This window comes from Erythrolamprus reginae, chromosome 3 (assembly GCF_031021105.1).
Source record: "Erythrolamprus reginae isolate rEryReg1 chromosome 3, rEryReg1.hap1, whole genome shotgun sequence".
In the NCBI taxonomy this organism is placed as follows: Eukaryota; Metazoa; Chordata; class Lepidosauria; order Squamata; family Dipsadidae; genus Erythrolamprus; species Erythrolamprus reginae.
The window spans coordinates 24,338,887-24,359,561 of NC_091952.1; the positions used below are offsets into that span (position 1 = coordinate 24,338,887).

At 41.8% G+C, this 20,675-nt stretch overlaps 1 protein-coding gene across 5 annotated transcripts in view; it reads left to right on the top strand.

Moving 5' to 3' along the window:
• NFATC2 (nuclear factor of activated T cells 2) overlaps positions 1 to 20,675 on the top strand; it is a 239,644-nt gene that overhangs the window by 206,212 nt on the left and 12,757 nt on the right. Inside the window, exon 10 of one of the 5 annotated variants that reach the window (XM_070744611.1) lies at positions 11,451 to 11,535. The exons of the other annotated variants lie outside the window; for them this stretch is intronic. Within the exon in view, the coding sequence (XP_070600712.1) occupies positions 11,451 to 11,494 (44 nt within the window). The 3' untranslated portion in view covers positions 11,495 to 11,535. The remainder of the gene's footprint in view (positions 1 to 11,450; positions 11,536 to 20,675) is intronic. 5 annotated transcript variants of the gene reach the window in all.

Genomic DNA, 20,675 nt, shown 5'->3' on the forward strand with positions numbered 1-20,675 from the left:
CCATACACAGAATTATTTCCTTCCTTATGCAAGGCTTCCATAAAGGACTTTCCACCAGCACCCTCCGGCGTCATCTGGCAGCCATTTCATCTGTCCTAGGGGGTCCCCGCAGACAGCCTCTCCGATCCTTCCCTGAAGTTCAGGAATTCCTCAAGGGCATAGCCAACCTCAGACCTTCCAAGGTCCACAGGTATCCGTCCTGGGATTTGCCACGGGTTCTCCATTCCCTCACACAGGCACCATACGAACCCCTAAAATCGGCGTCCCTCAGGTACCTATCTTTTAAGGTAGCATTTCTGGTGGCTATTACCTCTGCCCGACGCATTTCGGAGCTGGCTGCCCTCTCAATCAGGCAGGACCTTTGTCAATTCCATCAGGACAAGGTAGTCTTGCGACTGGACCCCACCTTCTTACCCAAGGTCAGTTCCATGTTCCACAGATCTCAGGATATTGTCCTACCTTCCTTCTGCCTCCAACGAGACCATCCCTTGGCAATTAGATGGCACACCCTGGATCTCATCAGAGCGCTGAGAATCTATATCCAACGCACAGGACCCTTTCGGAGGTCAGAAGCACTTTTTATAGCCTATCACCCCAGAGTCATGGGGGCCAAAGTGTCTTCAACAGTAATAGGCCGTTGGATCAGAGGGACTATATCTAAGGCCTATGAGTCGGCCTCCCTCTCAGTTCCAAGGAACATCACAGCGCATTCCACCAGGAGCGCAGCCACCTCGGCCGCTTGGGCGACTCAAGCCCCGTTGGAGGAGGTCTGCAAAGCAGCCACTTGGGCCTCGCCAAATTCCTTCATCAGGCACTACAAGATTGATTCTTACGCTTCAGCGGACGCTGCCTTCGGCAGAAGGGTACTCCAATCCGTTATCTCACACGATAGCAATCTAATCCCACCCTAGGGACCATCTATTGGGTATGTCCCATGTGACTGCTGGACCCGCTCCTTCAGTACGGAGAATAGGCGTTGATTGCTTACCTGAACGCCTCTTCTCGTACGGTGAGCGGGTACAGCAGTCACTTCCCGCCCTTGTATGTGTCTTCTTTACCTTTCTATATCTTTCTTCCTCTAACAATGAGAGTTGAACACTACAGAGCTTCACAGCTGAGCCTAGTCTATGGATTCGCGAATTCTGGGGAAGGGGCGGATCCGGCAAGCTTTTTTAACACTAGGCTCAGTTCCACCGGATTGGACATGAGCAACCCATGTGACTGCTGTACCCGCTCACCGTACGAGAAGAGGCGTTCAGGTAAGCAATCAACGCCTATTTTGTATCATCACACAAACATTCCTTTAAATATTACAAAACATATTTTAGAGCGTTGGGAGTAGCAAAGCACATGACTGAAAAGCTTTAATTAAACCAAAAGAGCATAGTGTTCCAAAATCTCAGGGGATGACACAAAGAAGAGGAAGTCAAGTATTCTCCAAAGCACCTGAAAGTAGAACAAGAAGCAATGGGTGGAAACAAATCAAGGAGAGAAGCAACCTAGAAATAAGGAGAAATTTCCTGACAATTAATCCCTGGAACAGCTTGACTCCAGAAGTCGTGAATGCTCCAAAACTGGAAGTTTTTAAGAAGATCTATCTGAAGTGATGTAGGCTTTCCTGCCTAAGCAGGGGGTTTATTTATTTTATTTATTTATTTATTTTGTCCAATACACAATGAGGGTTTTAGTGGGTATATATCTATATACACATAGTAAAATACATGATGAAGGTTATAGAGGTGATACTCATAGTAAAATATATCTAAGAAAGAATAGAAGAGAAGTTATAGGTACTGTATAGAACTTATCAATGAAAGAATAGAAGAAGAAATATAGGAATAGAAGAAAGGTATAGGAGATATAGGAGAGCAATAGGAGAGGGGACGGAAGGCACTCTAGTGCACTTGTACTCGCCCCTTACTGACCTCTTAGGAATCTGGATAGGTCAACCATAGATAATGTAAGGGTAAAGTGTTGGGGGTTTGGGCATGACACTATGGAGTCCGGTAATGAGTTCCACGCTTCGACAACTCGGTTACTGAAGTCATATTTTTTACAGTCAAGTTTGGAGCAGTTAATATTAAGTTTAAATCTGTTGTGTGCTCTTGTGTTGTTGTGGTTGAAGCTGAAGTAGTCACCGACAGGCAGGACGTTGCAGCATATGATCTTGTGGGCAATACTTAGATCTTGTTTAAGGCGTCTTAGTTCTAAACTTTCTAGGCCCAGAATTGAAAGTCTAGTCTTGTAGGGAATTCTGTTTCAAGTGGAGGAGTGAAGGGCTCTTCTTGTGAAGTATCTTTGGACATTTGCAAGGGTGTTAATGTCTGAGATGTGATATGGGTTCCAAACAGATGAGCTGTATTCGAGGATGAGTCTGGCCTAACTGGGTTGGACTAGAACACCTCCAAGTTCCCTTCCGTTATTCTCCAATTTAGAAGAATTCTCTCTGTGCCATAAGAGGTTCAGCTCATGAGTGAGTACACTGTACTTGGCAATATTTCTCTTGATTTCCATCATATGTAAACTAATATTAAACACAGATTTAATATCTTCCCTGTAATTTACCCGCAATCAACCTGGGAGAGCCAAATGCTTGACTCACTCACACATGGTCTGTCTTGCCCTCCCCTCCCTGCCCCTCCCTTCCAACCTAAGCCATCTGGCAATCAGCACTTGCAAAACACAAATATTACAATAGAAAGTGTTCGCTCAAAAGAAAAAGTGAGCATTTTTTTTAATAAAAAGAAATAAGGGGGAAAGCTAGATAAACTTAGCAGGGCTGCACGATACTATGAATTCTAAGGCCCAAAGATGCATCAGATTCTGCAGTGCTTTAAACTTGGATTTAAAGCTGCTTTTCACAGCTGCAGCTCAATCCTGGGGAAAGATAACTTTAGGTTAAAGAATTGCAGATGGCCCTCTGTTCATCCCTGGACATTCTGAAACACCCCTTGGCCTTTGAATAGGAAACTCTGCAGAGCCCTATTGCATGCTAATATTCCACAGTATTCAGAATACTTACAATTCTTTCATTTCTCTTTCCATCCTCACCGAAACAGATTGTCAAGTTAACCCTAAACAATGAACAAGTCCAAAAAGCCTTTGATAACATAAAAAGACTTCATTCTCAAATATTAGTGTTGGGAAGTATTTTTGAAGCTCCCCAGTAGGCAAACAGAATAACAGATTAACAAAGTTGGAAGGGACCTTGGAGGTCTTCTAGTCCAACATCGTAATCAAGCAGGAGACCCTATTCCACTTCAGACAAGTGGTTATCCAGTCTCTTCTTGAAAACCTCTAATGATGGAGCATCCATAACTTCTGAAGGCAAGCTGATCCACCAAGTAACTATTCCGTTAGTGGAGAGCTAAAAGCAATTGATTCAGAAAGGAAAAAGGTGTGTCTTATACTCCGAAAAATACAGTAATTAGGTGCTAATGTCACTTTCCACCCAAAATTTGAAAGTTTGCATTTATTTTATATTATTATTATTATTTATTAGACTTGTATGCTGCCTTCTCCGGAGACACAGGGTACAATATAAAACAATGTGTAAACAAATCTAATTAATTAAAACTATAAGCTAAGATCCTACTATATTAAAAACAGTCAACAAACTGAGTCACAACCACACATCACATTTGGTAACCGGGGGGGGGGTGCTGATCTAATTGCCCCATGCCTGGCGACATAAGTGAGTCTTAAGACTCTTGCGAAAGGCGAGGAAGGTGGGGGCAGTGCCAATCTCTGGAGGGAGCTGATTCCAGAGGGCCGGGGCCACCACAGAGAAGTCTCTTCTCCTAGGCCCTGCCAGACGACATTGTCTAGTCGATGGGACCTGGAGAAGGTTAACTCTGTGAGATCTAACCGGCCGCTGGGATTTATTACAATAATACTGCTGCATTCTAATCTTTAGGAAAATAAGCTCACATGTGCAGGGAGCCTCAATTCACCACGTGAAAGTACTGTGGCCATCTGGAATGTAATGGCTTTTTTCACTAATCTCTTACAAATTCATTACAAATGTATACAATCACAAATTAATGATTGACAATCTGTGGCCATTTCAATGGCAAATTAAAATGGGGTATTGAAAATCAGAAGAACAGCTGACTAGCTCAAGACAAATGGATCTTCAGAAGATCTCTTTTCATCAGCAGTTATTTCCATTCCTGTTCCATTTGCTTAAACAAATGGAGAAAGAAACTGTGGTTAAAGAAGGCCTCCATTTAGTGTAAAGGGCATAGAGAATGGCAATGCAGGACAGCAGGAAGATCCATTACTAAGTGATCAGACAAGAATGTCTCAAGCCCATCACAAGAAATTATTTTAAGAGAACATCTCAGACAGCCTCTCCCTAATTCACATGGAGATAAAAGAAGAAAGGGGGGAAACACGTGAACTCTTGCTATTGTTCCTATGACCTTATAGTAAGTTTAACATGCATGCCTTTGGTTTCCTTGCCTGGTTTATCCTACAGGATGAAATCTGGATTCTTGATGTCTTCATTTAAGGCAGCAGTCCCCAAACTAAGGCCCGCGGGCCAGATGCGGGCCGCTGAGGTCTTTTAACCAGCCCGCGGCAGCACATGAGATTTTACCGATCGATATAATAAGAGAGAGAAAGAGGGAGAAATAGAGAGGGAAAGAGAAATGAGGAGGAGAGATAGAAAGGGAGAAATAGAGAGAGGGGGAGAGAAAGTGTGAGAGATACAAAGAGGGAGAGTTAGAAAGAGAGTGAGTGAAAGAGAGGAGAGAGAAAGAAAGAGAGGGACAGAGAGAAAAAAAGAAAGAGAAAGAGGGAGAGATGGAGAAAGAAAGGAAGAGATGGAGAGAGAGAGAGAGAAAGAGAAAAATGAGAAAATGATGGAGGTAAAGAACGAGGGAGAGGAAAATGAAACAAATGAGAAAAAAGGAAGAGAGAAGTGGAGAGGAAGGAGGGAGGGAAGGAAGGAAGGAGAAATGGAGTTTGTTGATTTAAGTTTAAATTTACTTGTTAATAAAGAAGTATAAATTACTTTATTACTTAATTATTAATTACTTAATTACTTATTACTTCTTCTTTATTTTAAATATTGTATTTGTTCCCATTTTGTTTTTTACTTTAAATAAGGTATGTGCAGTGTGCATAGGGATTTGTTCATAGGGATTTTTTAATAGTCCGGCCCTCCAACAGTCTGAGGGACAGTAAACTGGCCCCCTGTGTAAAAAGTTTGGGGACCCCTGATTTAAGGGCTCAGAAGATAGTAGATGACTTACAAGATTTGTGTCTATAGCAAGGGCTGCTACGAGACAAATAGGAACTATAGAGTGGAGTGGAATGGAATGGAATGGAATGGAATGGAATGGAATGGAATAGAATAGAATAGAATAGAATAGAATAGTTGGAAGGACCCTGTTTTCTAGAAAAGAAGTAGTCTGGATTAAACTTACTTTAAAATCCTTATCCCTGCCAAAGAGAGAGGACCTGAACAGGGATAAGAATGTATACATTCTACAAGGTTTTTTTTTATTATTAGTGCAGGACCCAATCGGAGTCGGTCACTGGGTCCAGAAGTTTGGTCTTCTGAGCTTTTGGACTCATGCTGGAACCTTGGCTGAACTCAAAAAAGAAAAGAAAAAACCTGAGTAGGCTCAGATCCAGCTAGTAGTTGGGTGGGAAATTATAAAGAAATTCCAATGCTTTAGCTAGTCTGGAAAATTTGAAAAAAAACCCACCTTGCAAATGTTTTTGTTAAGAAAACTGCAGAGAAATGTCCACATAATTACTACTAGTCAAGCCCAAGTACAGTGGAACCCCGACATAAGAGCTGCTCTACTTAAGAGCAATTCGAGATAAGAGCTGGGAGGGGAGAGATATTTTTGTTCTACTTACAAGCCCAAATTCGAGATACAAGCGCCAAGGAGCTGTCTCCTGAAGCCAAACGCTAACTTCCGCGTTCGGCTTCAGGAGACAGCTGCGAAGCGGCGTGCGTGTTTTAAAAGGTTGCAGCCGGCCTGGGGGGCTCGGGGGGGGTGCTTGCAGCTTTCTTTCTTGCTCTTTTTCTTTCTCTCTTTTACCTTCCCTTCCTCTATTTCTTCTTTTCTTTCTCCTTCCCACCTTCTTCCCTCCCTCCCTCCCTTCACTCATTCCTCTCTTACTTTCCCCTTTCATAAGTTTCCTTGCTTCCTTCCTCTGTTCCTGTCCCTTCCCTCTTTCCTTCCTTCCTTCCCACCCTCCGTCCATTCATTCACCCATTCCTCTCTTGATCGCTTAAAGCCAGTCCCTGGTGCAAAAAGGGTTGGGGACCTCTGTCCTACAGGATTGGGTGGCAGAGAAGTTGAACATATGTAAATTTAAAAGTTTAAGAAAGTTTACAAGTTAAGTGAAAGAAACTTCATTATTCATTTATATGTACATGTACATTTCTTCATTAAAAACATGTCTTTCTGCATAATTTAGACTAACTTTGTGAGTTTTTTGAGGGCTGGAACCAATTAAAATTATTTACATTAATTCCTATGGGGAAAAGTCGTTCGAGATAAGAGCTGCTCGACTTAAGAGCCCAGGTCCGGAACGAATTAAACTCGTATCTCGAGGTACCACTGTACATCCAAATGAGTTGTGTACTGCAAATTTCCCTTTTGTTTCTTGAAAGGATTTATTTGAAAAAGACAGCATCCAGTATATTTTAATATTCCTTCCAGTAATACTGGACAGACACTGGAGTGATGCCTAAAGGATGAAATAGTTGACTGAAATATTCTTGGACTGAAGGGTCCATAACCTGTTGCCATTTTGAGTGATCATATTTTATTTTTATTTTTTTTGCAATATGCAATGCTGCCCTGAATTATTTTCAAAGGTGGGAGATTTGGAGGACTGTCGGACAAGGCTTTTATTGTGCAATCCTCCTTACTAAAGTATTGAATTTTACAAGATCATTCGGACAATAGTTTTGCTTTATAGTCCTCCAATATTTACCGGCACTTACCGTACATTTTAGATAGTACAATAGCTGTTCAATAATGTTTATGATGCATACACGCATACGTTGTTTGGTTTTTCATTGCTTAGGATAAAAAGTAATAAACATCTTAAAAGCCACACAAATAAAATCAGCAGAATATTAACCAATTAATTGGAATCATTGGGGAATTATGGATAGTATTGGACTGCAAGGTCAGTCGTTTTTGGTGGAAAATTTGGCAGATTCAGCCCCAGTACATTTCCAAAGAGCTGAGATGTTAGTTTAGTGGTAGTGGGGGGGAAAGTTGAAGAATCAAAACATCCTGTGCCCAGAAAGTGACATTAAATTTAAAAAAAGAGGTTGAAGATGCATTCTAAACAATGTCGTTTGGCAGGCCCCAGGGGAAGAGCCTTCTCTGTGGCGGCCCCGGCCCTCTGGAATCAACTCCCCCCAGAGATTAGAACTGCCCCCACCCTCCTTGTCTTTTGTAAATTACTCAAGACCCACCTATATCGCCAGGCATGGGGGAACTGAGACACCTTCCCCAGGCTTTTAGATTTTATGTTTGGTATGTATGTGTTGTTTGGTTTTAAATGATGGTGTTTTATACGTTTTTTCTCTTTTAATATTAGATGTGTTCCACTGTAACATAGTTTTTATTATTGTTGTGAGCCGCCCCGAGTCTTCGGAGAGGGGCAGCATACAAATCTAATACATTATTAAATTATTATTATTATTCTCAAACTCAAACCTGACAAGACGGAGTGGCTGTGAGTTTTGCCTCCCAAGGACAATTCCATCTGTCCGTCCATTACCCCGGGGGGGATCACTGACTCCCTCAGAGAGAGTTCACAACTTGGGCGTCCTCCTCGATCCACAGCTAACATTAGAGCACCATCTTTTGGCTATGGCAAGGAGGGCATTTGCACAGGTCCGCCTGATGCACCAGTTGCAACCCTATTTGGACAGGGAGTCATTACTCACAGTCACTCAAGCCCTCATCACCTCGAGGTTTGACTATTGCAACGCTCTCTACAAAGAGCTACCTCTGAAGAGTGTTCGGAAACTTCAGATCATGCAGAATGTGGCCGCAAGAGCAATTGTGGGGCTTCCTAGATTCACCCACATCTCGTTAACACTCCGTGGCCTGCATTGCCTGCCGATTAGTTTCCAGTCACAATTCAAAGTGTTGGTAATGACTAGTGATGGGCAAACTGAACCTGCACAATTCGGATCCATACTGAATTTTGCGGTGTTCGGTATGCTGAACATGAACACAATTTTTTTTCAAAATTTGGGCAAAATTTGTGGTCGTGTTCGGCGTTTGGAGCTTTGACGTCACCGGCAGGTTGCTAAAGATGCCAAGGTGATCACTTCCTGGATTCCATGGAATCCAGGAAGTGATCACCTTGGCATCCTTAGCAACCTGCTGGTGACGTCAAAGCTCTGCCCCCGGAATCTCTTTGTGGGAGGGATTTCCCGTTCGGGTTCGAGTTCGGGTTTGGTTCGGGTTCAGCCGAATTTTGCATAAAGTTCATCCGAACATACCGAACCCGAACACCGTTGGGTTTGCCCATCACTAGTAATGACCTATAAAGCCCTACATGGCATCGGACCAGAATACTTTCAGAACCATCTTCTGCTGCACGAATCCCAGCGGCCGATGAGGGACCACAGAGTTGGCCTTTTCCTGGTCCCGTCGACTAAACAATATCGTCTGTCGGGCCCAAGGGGAAGAGCCTTCTCTGTGGCGGCCCCGGCCCTCTGGAATCAACTCCCCCTGGAGATTAGAACTGCCCCCACCATCCTTGCCTTTTGTAAGTTATTGAAGACTCACCTATGTCACCAGGTATGGGGTTATTGAACTATCCCCAGGCTAATATAGTTTATGTATGGTATGACTGAGTTGTATGGTTTTAATGATATGGGTTTTTAGATGTTTTTAAGTATTTGATTTGTCACATTGTTTATCACTCTTGTGAGCCACTCTGAGTCTTCGGAGAGAGGCGGCATACAAATCTAATAAATTATTATTATTATTATTATTATTATTATTATTATTATTTCCTTTAAAAGTTTGGATGCATGGTGCAGTTACTCTGCAAATACACCCTATTTGAGATAAGCTAATGTTGAGACAAGTTAAGGGCTTATGATTTCAATTATCGTATTGTATGCACCAAAGATCCAATGGTAAATTAAATATTTGACTTTATGTGATGATGACATTGCACTATCTACTGTATATCCAGAGTCCTTTTTCATTCCTCCTTGTCCCCATTCTTCACTCTTCATAGATGCCCTCAGTCTACTTTTATGAATATTTCAGATGTTGAAATGGTAGAGTAGGATGCAGATGTAGAGTGGGATGCAGGGAAGGAAGATAATCTGTTCTTCTGCCAGATGCTGTTCACTGGTGGATGGATACCATTCGGTATAAAGCCCAATCGTCAAGGAACTTCATAACTTCTGAAAACTGTATTGTTTTCAGGCTGGGTATTCATATCAATACCATTGGTAAAGTGGTGGGCTGCCACTTAACTCGCTATCTGGACAGTCCTTGGCAGCCGGCATGGGAGGCTGGAGACTGTTAGGGTCTGGATGGGCGTCAACAGACTCAAACTCAACCCGGATAAGATGGAGTGGCAGTGGGTTTTGCCTCCCAAGGACAATTCCATCTATCCATCTATAACCCTGGGAGAGGGGAATTATTGACCCCCTCAGAAAGGGTCTGCAACTTGGACGTCCTCCTCGATCCACAGCTCACATTTCAGCTGTGGCGAGGGGGATGTTTGCCCAGGTTCGCCTGGTGCAGCAGTTGTGACCCTATCTGGACCGGGACTCACTGCTCACAGTCACTCATGCCCTCATCACCTCGAGGTTCGACTACTGTAATGCTGTCTACCTTTGAAAAGTGTTCGGAAACTTCAGATCATGCAGAATGCAGCTGCGAGAGCAGTCATGGGCTTCCCAAGGTATGCCCATGTCACACCAACACTCCACAGTCTGCATTGGTTGCTGATCAACTTCCAGTCACAATTCAAAGTGTTGGTTATGACCTATAAAGCCCTTCATGGCCTTGGATCAGAATATCTCCGGGACCGCCTTCTGCCACATGAATCCCAGTGACCAGTTAGGTCCCACAGAGTTGGCCTTCTCCGGGTCCCGTCGACTAAACAATGTCATTTGGTGAGTCCCAGGGGAAGAGCCTTCTCTGTGGCGGCCCTGACCCTCTGGAACCAGCTCCCCCTGGAGATTAGAACTGCCCCTACCTACCTTGCCTTTCGTAAACTCCTTAAAACCCACTTCTGCCATCAGGCTTGGGGGAATTGAGACATCTCCCCCGGGCCTATACAATTCATGTATGGTATATTTGTGTGTATGTCTACTTTAATAATGGGTTTTTTTTAAATGTATTTAAATTATTAGATTTGTCTTGAATTGTTTTATTGTTGTTGTGAGCCGCCCCGAGTCTACGGAGAGGGGTGGCATACAAATCTAATAAGTAAGTAAGTAAGTAAGTAAGTAAGTAAGTAAGTAAGTAAGTAAGTAAGTAAGTAAGTAAGTAAGTAAGTAAGTTAGTAAGTTAGTAAGTTAGTAAGTTAGTAAGTTAGTAAGTTAGTAAGTTAGTAAGTATGTAAGTCAGTCAGTCAGTCAGTCAATCAATCAATCAATTTTTGCTGGAAATCTGTCAGTCACACAGTTCCAGGACCATTTCTACTACCCAGACGGCATCCTCCCACATGGGGGGAGCAGCCCATGACTGCATTGGTAGAAGATAACTATTATCGAACTAAATAATTCTTGTTTTTTAATCATTTTCCACCAATCCATGGTGAAAACCACATTACATTGTTACAGGAGTTGATGACCTTTTAAGGCATGGGTCTCCAACCAGAATTCTGGGAGTTGAAGTCCACAAGTCTTAAAGTTGCCAAGGTAGGAGACCCCTGTTTTAAGGTACCAGGTATCATGATCTGATGGTGCAGGTGCCGTCCAAACAAATTGAAACACAAGCAAAAAAGAAGTCCAACTAGCTGGGTTTTTTCTAAAAATAACCCAACAAAACTTACATGAGATTGCCCTCTCCCTAGAATTACTAGACTTAAGGTGACAATAGTTGAAATCCAAGAAATTTTTCAATCTTTCAAGAGTTGGTCTGTTGATTGATCTTCAGAATGATGGATATTTTTCCCAAAGGTTTAAGGATGAGAAGTCTCTTTTGAGAGCCATGTTTTCATCAGAGCACTACTCGCATCCTAGTAACTTTGAATTAGTGTCTTCTTGTTGTAATTCCACCCTGTTGAAATAGAATACTAGGAGCAGGTCCTATATCCCTTCTGTGCAAGCAATTTGTGAGAATGATGGTCAGTCAATCCAGACATGTGCAGAAAAATAAATACCATGTAATATGAAATAGAAAACAAGCTTGTAACATTTGACCTTATCACTGGGTCAAAGGTTACACTTTCTCAAAAATGGTTTTGCAAATCTTTTTCAGAGCTGATAGATACACATCTTAGCTGGATACAAAACATTATATGAAACAGAAAGGCTGTGCTTTTTTGATCCAAGCAAAGTCCCAGGTAATTTACTATTTTTTTTCCTGACTTTTGTCTAGCTTCAGTTCTTCTTAAGCTTTCTTTGATTTGGCTGGTCCTTCTGCAAAGGGCTTTTTGGTTGCTTGTTCAGTGGAAAATTGAATTGCAGAAATATTTGATGGGAAAGGAAAATGCATTTGGGGTAGGGTTGAATGGTGGCTAGATGTTTTCTTTCAGAATGGTTGATGTTTTTTTAAAGAAATGCGGTATTTGTTTTTAAGTGATTAGGCATTGAATGTCTATGGAGATTCTCAGTCATCCAGGTAATAGTTGTCCTAAAGGTGCTTTTCCAAGAGACAAGTGGACTTTTTTGGTTTTTCTTTGAAGACATTTTGCTTCTCATTCAAGAAGCTTCTTCAACTCTGAGTGGATGGAGAGGAATGGAAGGCTTTATACTCCTTGCAGACAGCTGGTCATTTGCATTCTTTTAGAGTCACTGAGGCTGGATGAGGGTTCCAACTTACCGCCACCACCAGTGCTGATGCTAAGTGTCAGAGCGAGCTTTGGCTTCTGCGCATGCACAGGAAGCAAATCTCATGAGAACAGACATACAAATCTAATGAATTAATTAATAAAATAAATAAATAAACATGTGCGGGTGCGCAAAGTTTCAGCGGGGGTTTTTTTTTTGCTTCCACGCATGCACAGACCAAAAAATTGCAAAAACTTGAGAAAATATTATTTTACTGAAAGAGTAGTAGATCCTTGGAACAAACTTCCAGCAGACGTGGTTGGTAAATCCACAGTAACTGAATTTAAACATGCCTGGGGTAAACATATATCCATTGTAAGATAAAATACAGGAAATAGTATAAGGGCAGACTAGATGGACCATGAGGTCTTTTTCTGCCGTCTGACTTCTATGTTTCTAACTCGCCGAAATCTCACACACCCATGCGTCGTCTCACAAGATTTTGCTTCCTGCATATGTACAGAAGTCAAATCTTTTTCCGATGTGCACACGTGCCTGCTGGTCACATGCAGCTGCGTGTGCAGCATCATTTCTGCTACCGGTGCGGCGTCCTTCCCGTTCCAGTAGAAACCCAATGCTGGTTGAGGCCACCTGGAAGTTTATCTGTATCATCAGGGTCACCTGAGTAGTTCAGATGTGTGTGGAACCTTCTTGGAACCGTTGAGAAGACTGTGTCGTAGACTGGAGATACGTGATGCCGTGCTCTCCCTCTCTGTTTGTTCAATTTTGACATAGATGGCCTCTTAGACCCCTCTTTATCCAAAATGTTTGCAAAAGAGTGGCCTTTGTCTTTTAAATTTATGATTTGATTTGATTTTCATTTTCATTTTCATTTTCATTTTCATTTTCATTTTCATTTTCATTTTCATTTTCATTTTCATTTTCATTTTCATTTGTATGCCGCCCCTCTCCGCAGACTCGGGGCGGCTAACAACAATGATAAAAACAGCATGTAGAAATCCAATTAATAAAACAACTAAAAATTCTTATAATAAAACCAAACATGCACACAAACATACCATGCATAACTTGTAATGGCCTAGGGGGAAGGAACATCTTAACTCCCCCATGCCTGGCGGCAGAAATGAGTCTTGAGTAGTTTACAAAAGACAGGGAGGGTGGGGGCAGTTCTAATCTCCTGGGGGAGTTGGTTCCAGAGGGCCGGGGCCGCCACAGAGAAGGCTCTTCCCCTGGGGCCTGCCAAATGACATTGTTTAGTCGACGGGACCCGGAGAAGGCCAACTCTAAATGCAGATGAACTGCTGAATGGATTTGTTCTCCTATGTTGTGCCACACATTTATGAATGAGAAGCAAAACGCCTTCAAAGAAAAATCAGAAAGTCCAGCTGCCTCTTGAAAAAGCACCTTTGGGACCATAGGAACCGAAGTTTGCCTAATATTTCACCTACGTATTGTCTGCTGCAAAAATGAGCGTATTCTTTTCTTGCAACGCTTAAGCACACCTTTCTTCTGCACTGGACTCTTTCCATATCTACACTAAAATGAGTTTCTACACAAACCAGTAAAGTTCTGTGATAGTCTGTACTTAGAACAAGGATTTGCTTTTGCCGGTCTCTTATCTGCATTTCTCTTGCACAAATCAGAAAGAAGAATGTCTTTTTAAAAGACTATTAGCCACTTCTATTTTTCAAATCTAGACATGATCTTATTCTAGAATTCTGACTTTTCCTTTTAAAAAAAAAGTAATTTATTGAACAGATTTGCATAAACACTCAAAATTCTTCAAAGTACTGTCCTTGGGCCTCTACACATTTTTTCCAGTGACTCTGCCATGACCAGTATGCGCCCTGGAAGGCGTCTTCGGGGACCTCTTGCAAGGTCTTTGTCATGACTGACTGGATTTCTTCTATGGACGAAAAAGGCACCTTGCCACAACACACCATGAGTCCATGGGTTTCTGGCCAAACACCAGGTGCCAACATTGCCCCCTCTATAGTCCTGGTATCGCCCCAGCAGACTTCTTTTTGTTCCCAGCCCTGAAAGGAACCCATTTTTTTATCCATAGAAGAGATCCAATCAGCCATGATTAAGACCTTGTGAGAAGTCCCCGAACACGTCTTCCAGGGCACGTACCAATCATGGCAGAGTCGTTGGAAAAAAATGTATAGAGGCCCAAGGACAGTACTTTGAAGAATTTTAAGTGTTTGTGCAAATTTGTTCAATAAATTACTTTGTAAAAAAATAATTGCATTAGTTTTGGAACATACCCTGTAAGTCAAGGACTATCTATAATATTATTATTGTTGTTGTTGTTGTTGTTGTTGTTGTTGTTGTTAATTAGATTTGTATGCCACACCTCTCTGCAGACTCGGGGTGGCTCACAACAACAATAAAACAATGTACAACAAATCTAATAATTTAAAAATCACTAAAAAAAACCCTTATTAAAAGCAAACATACACACAAACATACCATGCATAAACTGTATAGGTCCAGGGGAGATGTCTCAATTCCCCCATGCCTGATGGCAGAGGTGGGTTTTAGGGAGTTTACAAAAGGCAAGGGTGCAGTTCTAATCTCAGGGGGTAGCTGGTTCCAGAGGGTCGGGGCCGCCACAGAGAAGGCTCTTCCGCTGGGACCCGCCAAACGACATTGTTTAGTCGATGGAACCCGGAGAAGGCCAACTCTGTGGGACCTAACCGATCACTGGGATTCATGCAGCAGAAGTCAGTCCTGGAGATATTCTGATCCGATGCCATGAAGGGCTTTATAGGTCATAACCAACACTTTGAATTGTGACCGGAAACTGATCGGCAACCAATGCAGACAGCGGAGTGTTGGCGTAACATGGGCATACCTAGGGAAGCCCATGATTGCTCTCGCAGCTGCATTCTGCACGATCTGAAGTTTCCGAACACTCTTCAAAGGTAGCCCGTACATGATCTCCCAGTATTTTATGTTGAAGAGATTAAGGTTATTGTCCAGGATTGTGGTTGAAGCCATTCTGGCTATTCCATCCAAAAGTATTCCATCTAAAAGTAAATGCAGTTTTAACTCAAATGCCAAAATGTGTGCGTGGCACGGGAATTGAATTATGCGCCTATGGCTGCATTCTAGTACACTGGAGTTCTTGGGTAGACCTCCACTTTCAGAATATGTTGCCCACAACATTGTAATTCTATGTACACAAGCACTCCCCATTATCTAAACTTCTGATTATCTTAATCTTTTGGATGTCTTCCCAGCCATTTGGCTACAAGAGGGCACATTTTTTAATTAGATATTTACAAGAGTCAAAGCGCAGTATTCAGTCCTCAGGAATTTTTGGACTATTTACCACTATCTCTCCATTCTCCTCTGTTGCAAAAGCAGAATGAGTCATAACAAGCTCTAGATATCTGCTGTACAATCATCAAAAGTATATAAAAAAATGAGCGGATTGGAAAAAGTGAGTCTGGAGCAGTTGTTTACCCTTTCATCTGATATTAAGACCACTGAGAAAGGGGAGACTGACATGAATGCACAGCACAGCAGGTTAAAAAAACCCAGCAAGATTTTTCACCCACCCCCGGAAAACCACACAAATAATAGCAAGGCGGCATTCACAATTAGTACTAAAACAAAATATGAGCCAGCATTGTGCTGCAGCTGCCAAAAAAGCCAATGCAGTGCTAGGCTGTATAAACAGAAGGATAGAATTAAGATCACGTGAAGTGTTAATACTACCTTATAATGCCTTGGTAATGCCACACTTGGAATATGGCATCCAGTTTTGGTCACCACGATGTAAGAAAGATGTGGAGTGCAGAGAAGAGCAACAAAGATTTGCTTTTAGTATTGAATTTTATTGCATATTGTTCATGATTGTTGTTAGCCGCCCCGAGTTTTTGGAGAAGGGCGGCATATAAATCCAATAAAACTTGAAACTTGAAACTTGAAAGATGATTAGGGGACTGGAGGTCAATACATAGAAAGAACGGTTGCTGGCTATGTCTAGTTTAATGAAGATAAGGACTATTATTATTATTATTTATTAGATTTGTATGCCGCCCCTCTCCGAAGACTCGGGGTGGCTCACAAGAGCAATAAAAAACAGTATAATAATGAAAAAAATCTAATAATAAAATTACATTAAAAAACCCCAACAATTAAAAACCATACAACACATACATACCAAACATAAAATATAAGAAAGCCTGGGGGAGATGTCTTAGTTCCCCCATGCCTGGCGATATAGATGGGTCTTGAGTAACTTGCAAAGGACAAGGAGGGTGAGGGCCATTCTAATCTCTGGGGGGAGTTGATTCCAGAGGGCCGGGGCCGCCAAAGAGAAGGCTCTTCCCCTGGGGCCCACCAAACGACATTGTTTGGTCGACGGGACCCAGAGAAGGCCAACTCTGTGGGACCTTATCGGCCGCTGGGATTCGTGCAGTTGAAGGCGGTTCCGGAGGTATTCTGGTCCAATGCCATGAAGGGCTATGGGTGACACAAGAGCAGTGTTCCAATATCTCAGGGGTTGCCACAAAGAACAGGGAGTCAAAATATTCTCCAGAGCACCTGAAGGCAGGCAAGAAGCAATGATAAACAGTCTAATTAATCAGATTTCAGAAAGTCCTACATTGGGTCAGACGTAGTTAATCTTTGGTTCGGAGACCCCCAAGGAGTCACTGGGAAATCTAAACAATACAGTACGGTATTGAGAGGAGGAAATAAAAACTCTTGTTTCTATATTATGGCCAAGAAAACTACATGAGGATAGCACTCATGTAGTCATCAAATAAATACAAATTTCCCTTGTGGAAAGTTTTTACTTAAAGAAAATTTAAAAAAAAGTTTTGTTTTTAGACTGAGATTGCCCCGGAAGCGGAGTAAAGACGCTGAGACAGTGTATGGGTTAAATATAGGGTCACTTTATTAAATTAGCATAACTTTAAATAACGTAACTTTAAATACGTAAATTTAAATATTCAAATTCAACTATAAACAAAGGACCTGCCCCCACTCTCCTTGCCTTTCGTAAACTTCTTAAAACCCACCTCTGCCGTCAGGCATGGGGGAACTGAAACATCTCCCCTTGCCTATGTAGTTTTATGTATGGAATGTTTGTGTGTATGTTTTTATATAAGGGTTATTTTAGGTATTTAATGTAATATTGTTATTTTAGACTTAATATTAGATTTGCACTGTTTAATCACTGCTGTGAGCCGCCCTGAGTCTGCGGAGAGGGGCGGCATACAAATCTAAATAATAATAATAATAATAATAATAATAATAATAATAATAATAATAGTAATAGTAATAATGATGATGATAATAAATAAATAAATAAATAAATAAGTAAATAAATAAATAAAATCCCCATTCCCTCCCCACTCCTAAGGGAAGGATATTTATTTATTTTTATTTTTATTTATTTGTTTTGTCAAGTACATATTGGTGGTATTGAAAGATATAATAATATTCATATACATGATGCTAGTAGAAACGAAACATTAGGACAGGTGACAGAAGGCATTCTGGTGCATTTATGCACGCCCCTTACTGACCTCTTAGGAATCAGGAGAGGTCAACAGTGGATAGTCTAAGGGTAAAGTTTTGGGGGTTAGGTGATGATACTACAGAGTCTGGTAGTGAGTTCCATGGATCAACTACAGTAGAACCCCGACTTACGAGACTAATTGGTTCCGGAAGGAGGCTCGTAAGTCAGAACGCTCGTATGACGAAACATTGTTTCCCATAGGAAACAATGTAAAGTCAATTAATCCGTGCAACAACAAAAAAAAACCGCTGCCGCCGAACGCGGAAGTTAGCGTCGGCTTCAGGAGACACCTGCGAAGCGGCGCGGGTGTTTTAAAACGTAGCAGCCGGCCTGGGGGGCTCGGCGGCTTCCCCCCGAGCCCCCCAGGCCGGCTGCGACGTTTTAAAACACGCACGCCGCTTCGCAGCTGTCTCCTGAAGCCGAACGCTAACTTCCGCGTTCGGCTTCAGGAGACAGCTGCGAAGCGGCGCGCGTGTTTTAAAAGGTTGCAGCCGGCCTGGGGGGCTTGCCAGCACCCCCCCGAGCCCCCCAGGCCGGCTGCAACCTTTTAAAACACGCGGGATACGAGCGCCAAGGGGCTGTCTCCTGAAGCCGAACGCGGAAGTTAGCGTTCGGCTTCAGGAGACAGCTCCTTGGCGCTCATATCCCGAATGTGAGCTCGGGAGGCGAACAAAAATGTCGCTCCCCTCCCAGCTCTTATCTCGAGTAGCTCGTAAGTAGAGCTGCTCGTATGTCGAGGTTCCACTGTACTCGGTTTCTAAAGTCGTATTTCCTGCAGTCGAGTTTGGAGCGGTTTACTTTAAGTTTGTATCTGTTGTGTGCTCGTATATTGTTGTGGTTGAAACTGAAGTAGTCATTGACAGGAAGGATGTTGTAGCAGATGATTTTATGGTATTTGGCAGTTCTCCGAACTACTCAAAATTTCCACTACCGGTTCTCCAAAACCTGTCAGGACCTGCTGGATGTCACCCCTGACGTGACCCATGGGAATATTATCATAATTGTCATAAGGGTGAAAAACGGTCATAAATCCCTTTTTTCAGTACCGTTGTGACATTGAACGAAGTTACTTACTGTTATAGTTAATTTATTTATTTATTTATAATTTATTTATTTATATAGTTATTATTTATTTATTTATAATTTATTTATTTATTTATATAGTTTGTTTGTTTATTTATTCAAACTTAATACGAACCGCGCCAATCTTGACTGTAAAAAATATGATTTCAACAATTGAGTTATCGAAGCGTGGAACTCATTACTGGATTCAATTGTGTCAACCCCTAACCCACAACACTTCTCCCTTAGACTCTCCACGGTTGACCTCTCCAGGTTCCTAAGAGGCCAGTAAGGGGCGTACATAAGTGCACTGGTGTGCCTTTCGTCCCCTGTCCAATTGTCTTTCCTTTCTTTCACCTATCTTATATATTCTCTTCCTTTCATACATCCTCTCCTCTAAGTCCACTTTCACCCTCTTTTATATTATCACGTCTATTTTTCTTCCTATGTATTTGTGTATTGGACAAATGAATAAATAAAATAAAATAATAAATAGTAAGTTGGGAGGCTGTCTGTACCATGAGATTTTTGGCTTATTAAGCTCAGAACAATTGACTCAGGGAGCTTTTCCTGATCCAGCTCCTGATCTACTCCGCCTCCGCTGCTTCTCAATCCATGTAAACGAACAGTTCCCTCAGTGCCAGCCAGTCCCGTTTTGGATGTCCGGCTGCTTTCGAACAGGAAAAATGTCACATTTCCAAACAGGTTGATGTCTTTAAATCAAAAGGAAATGTCCTTACAATGCAAAAAGCTTTTTTAAATTTTTTTCATTCTCGTACTTAACCCTGTGAACAGAAATGTGCTGATAAATACAACAGCTTGTAATGTCATCGTACTTGTTTACACAAAGGAAATGACCCACCATTCCCTCCTTAAGGTTGCTGCTCACCTTTTTTTCTCTCTTACCTAAATGCTATTTTTAGCATTTCAAAAGACCAAAAACTTTCCATTGAAGATCTGTTCTTCTCATTTCCTGGGTAAAGAAAACAGGAAGCCTTTTTTTTTTTAAAGGGAAAAGGTATAGGCTTCAGTCATGGTTTCTCCTGAAACTAGATCCATATCACCCCCTACTGGCAATTGCAGTACATTGCAAGACTTTAAAAACCAGCTATTTCAATTAGGGCCTCGCCTGGTTTTAAAATAGAATAGAATTCTTTATTGGCCAAGTGTGATTGGGCACACAAGGAATTTGTCTTGGTGGATATGCTCTCAGTGCACATAAAAGAAAAAGATACATTTATCAAGAATCATGAGGTACAACACTTAATGATTGTCCTAGGGGTCAAATATTGTATCCTAAGATTTTTATTAATATTGATTGTTTCTTCATTGCTTATTTGTACCCTATGACAATCATTAAGTGTTGTACCACATGATTCTTGACAAATATATCTTTTTTTATGTACACTGAGAGCATATGCACCAAGGAAAATTCCTTGTGTGTCCAATCACACTTGGCCAATAAAATTCTATTCTATTCTATTCTATTCTATAAGCAATCAGGAAACAATATTAATAAAAATCTTAAGAATATAAGCAACAAGTTACAGTCATACAGTCAGGGATGGGCTGCTAGCCGGAACACTAAATTGGGCTCGCTGCCATGTCTCGTGAGTACAGTGTTCCCTCACTTTTCGCGGGGGATGCGTTCCGAGACCGCCCGCGAAAGTCGAATTTCCGCGAAGTAGAGATGCGGAAGTAAATACACTATTTTTGGCTATGGACAGTATCACAAGCCTTCCCTTAACACTTTAAACCCCTAAATTGCGATTTCCCATTCTCTTAGCAACCATTTAGATTATTACTCACCATGTTTATTTATTAAAGTTTATTAAAAAAAATATTTATTAAAGGTGGACGAATGTTTGGCGATGACATATGACGTCATCGGGCAGGATAAACCGTGGTATGGGGGGAAAACTGCGAAGTATTTTTTAATTAATATTTTTGAAAAACCGTGGTATAGACTTTTCGTGAAGTTTGAACCCACGAAAATCGAGGGAACACTGTACTTGCGAGGCCAGAGTGATTTTGCTTCTGCACCTGTGGAGGTAGCAAAATCTTGCACTGAACCACAGGTGCGCCCATGTT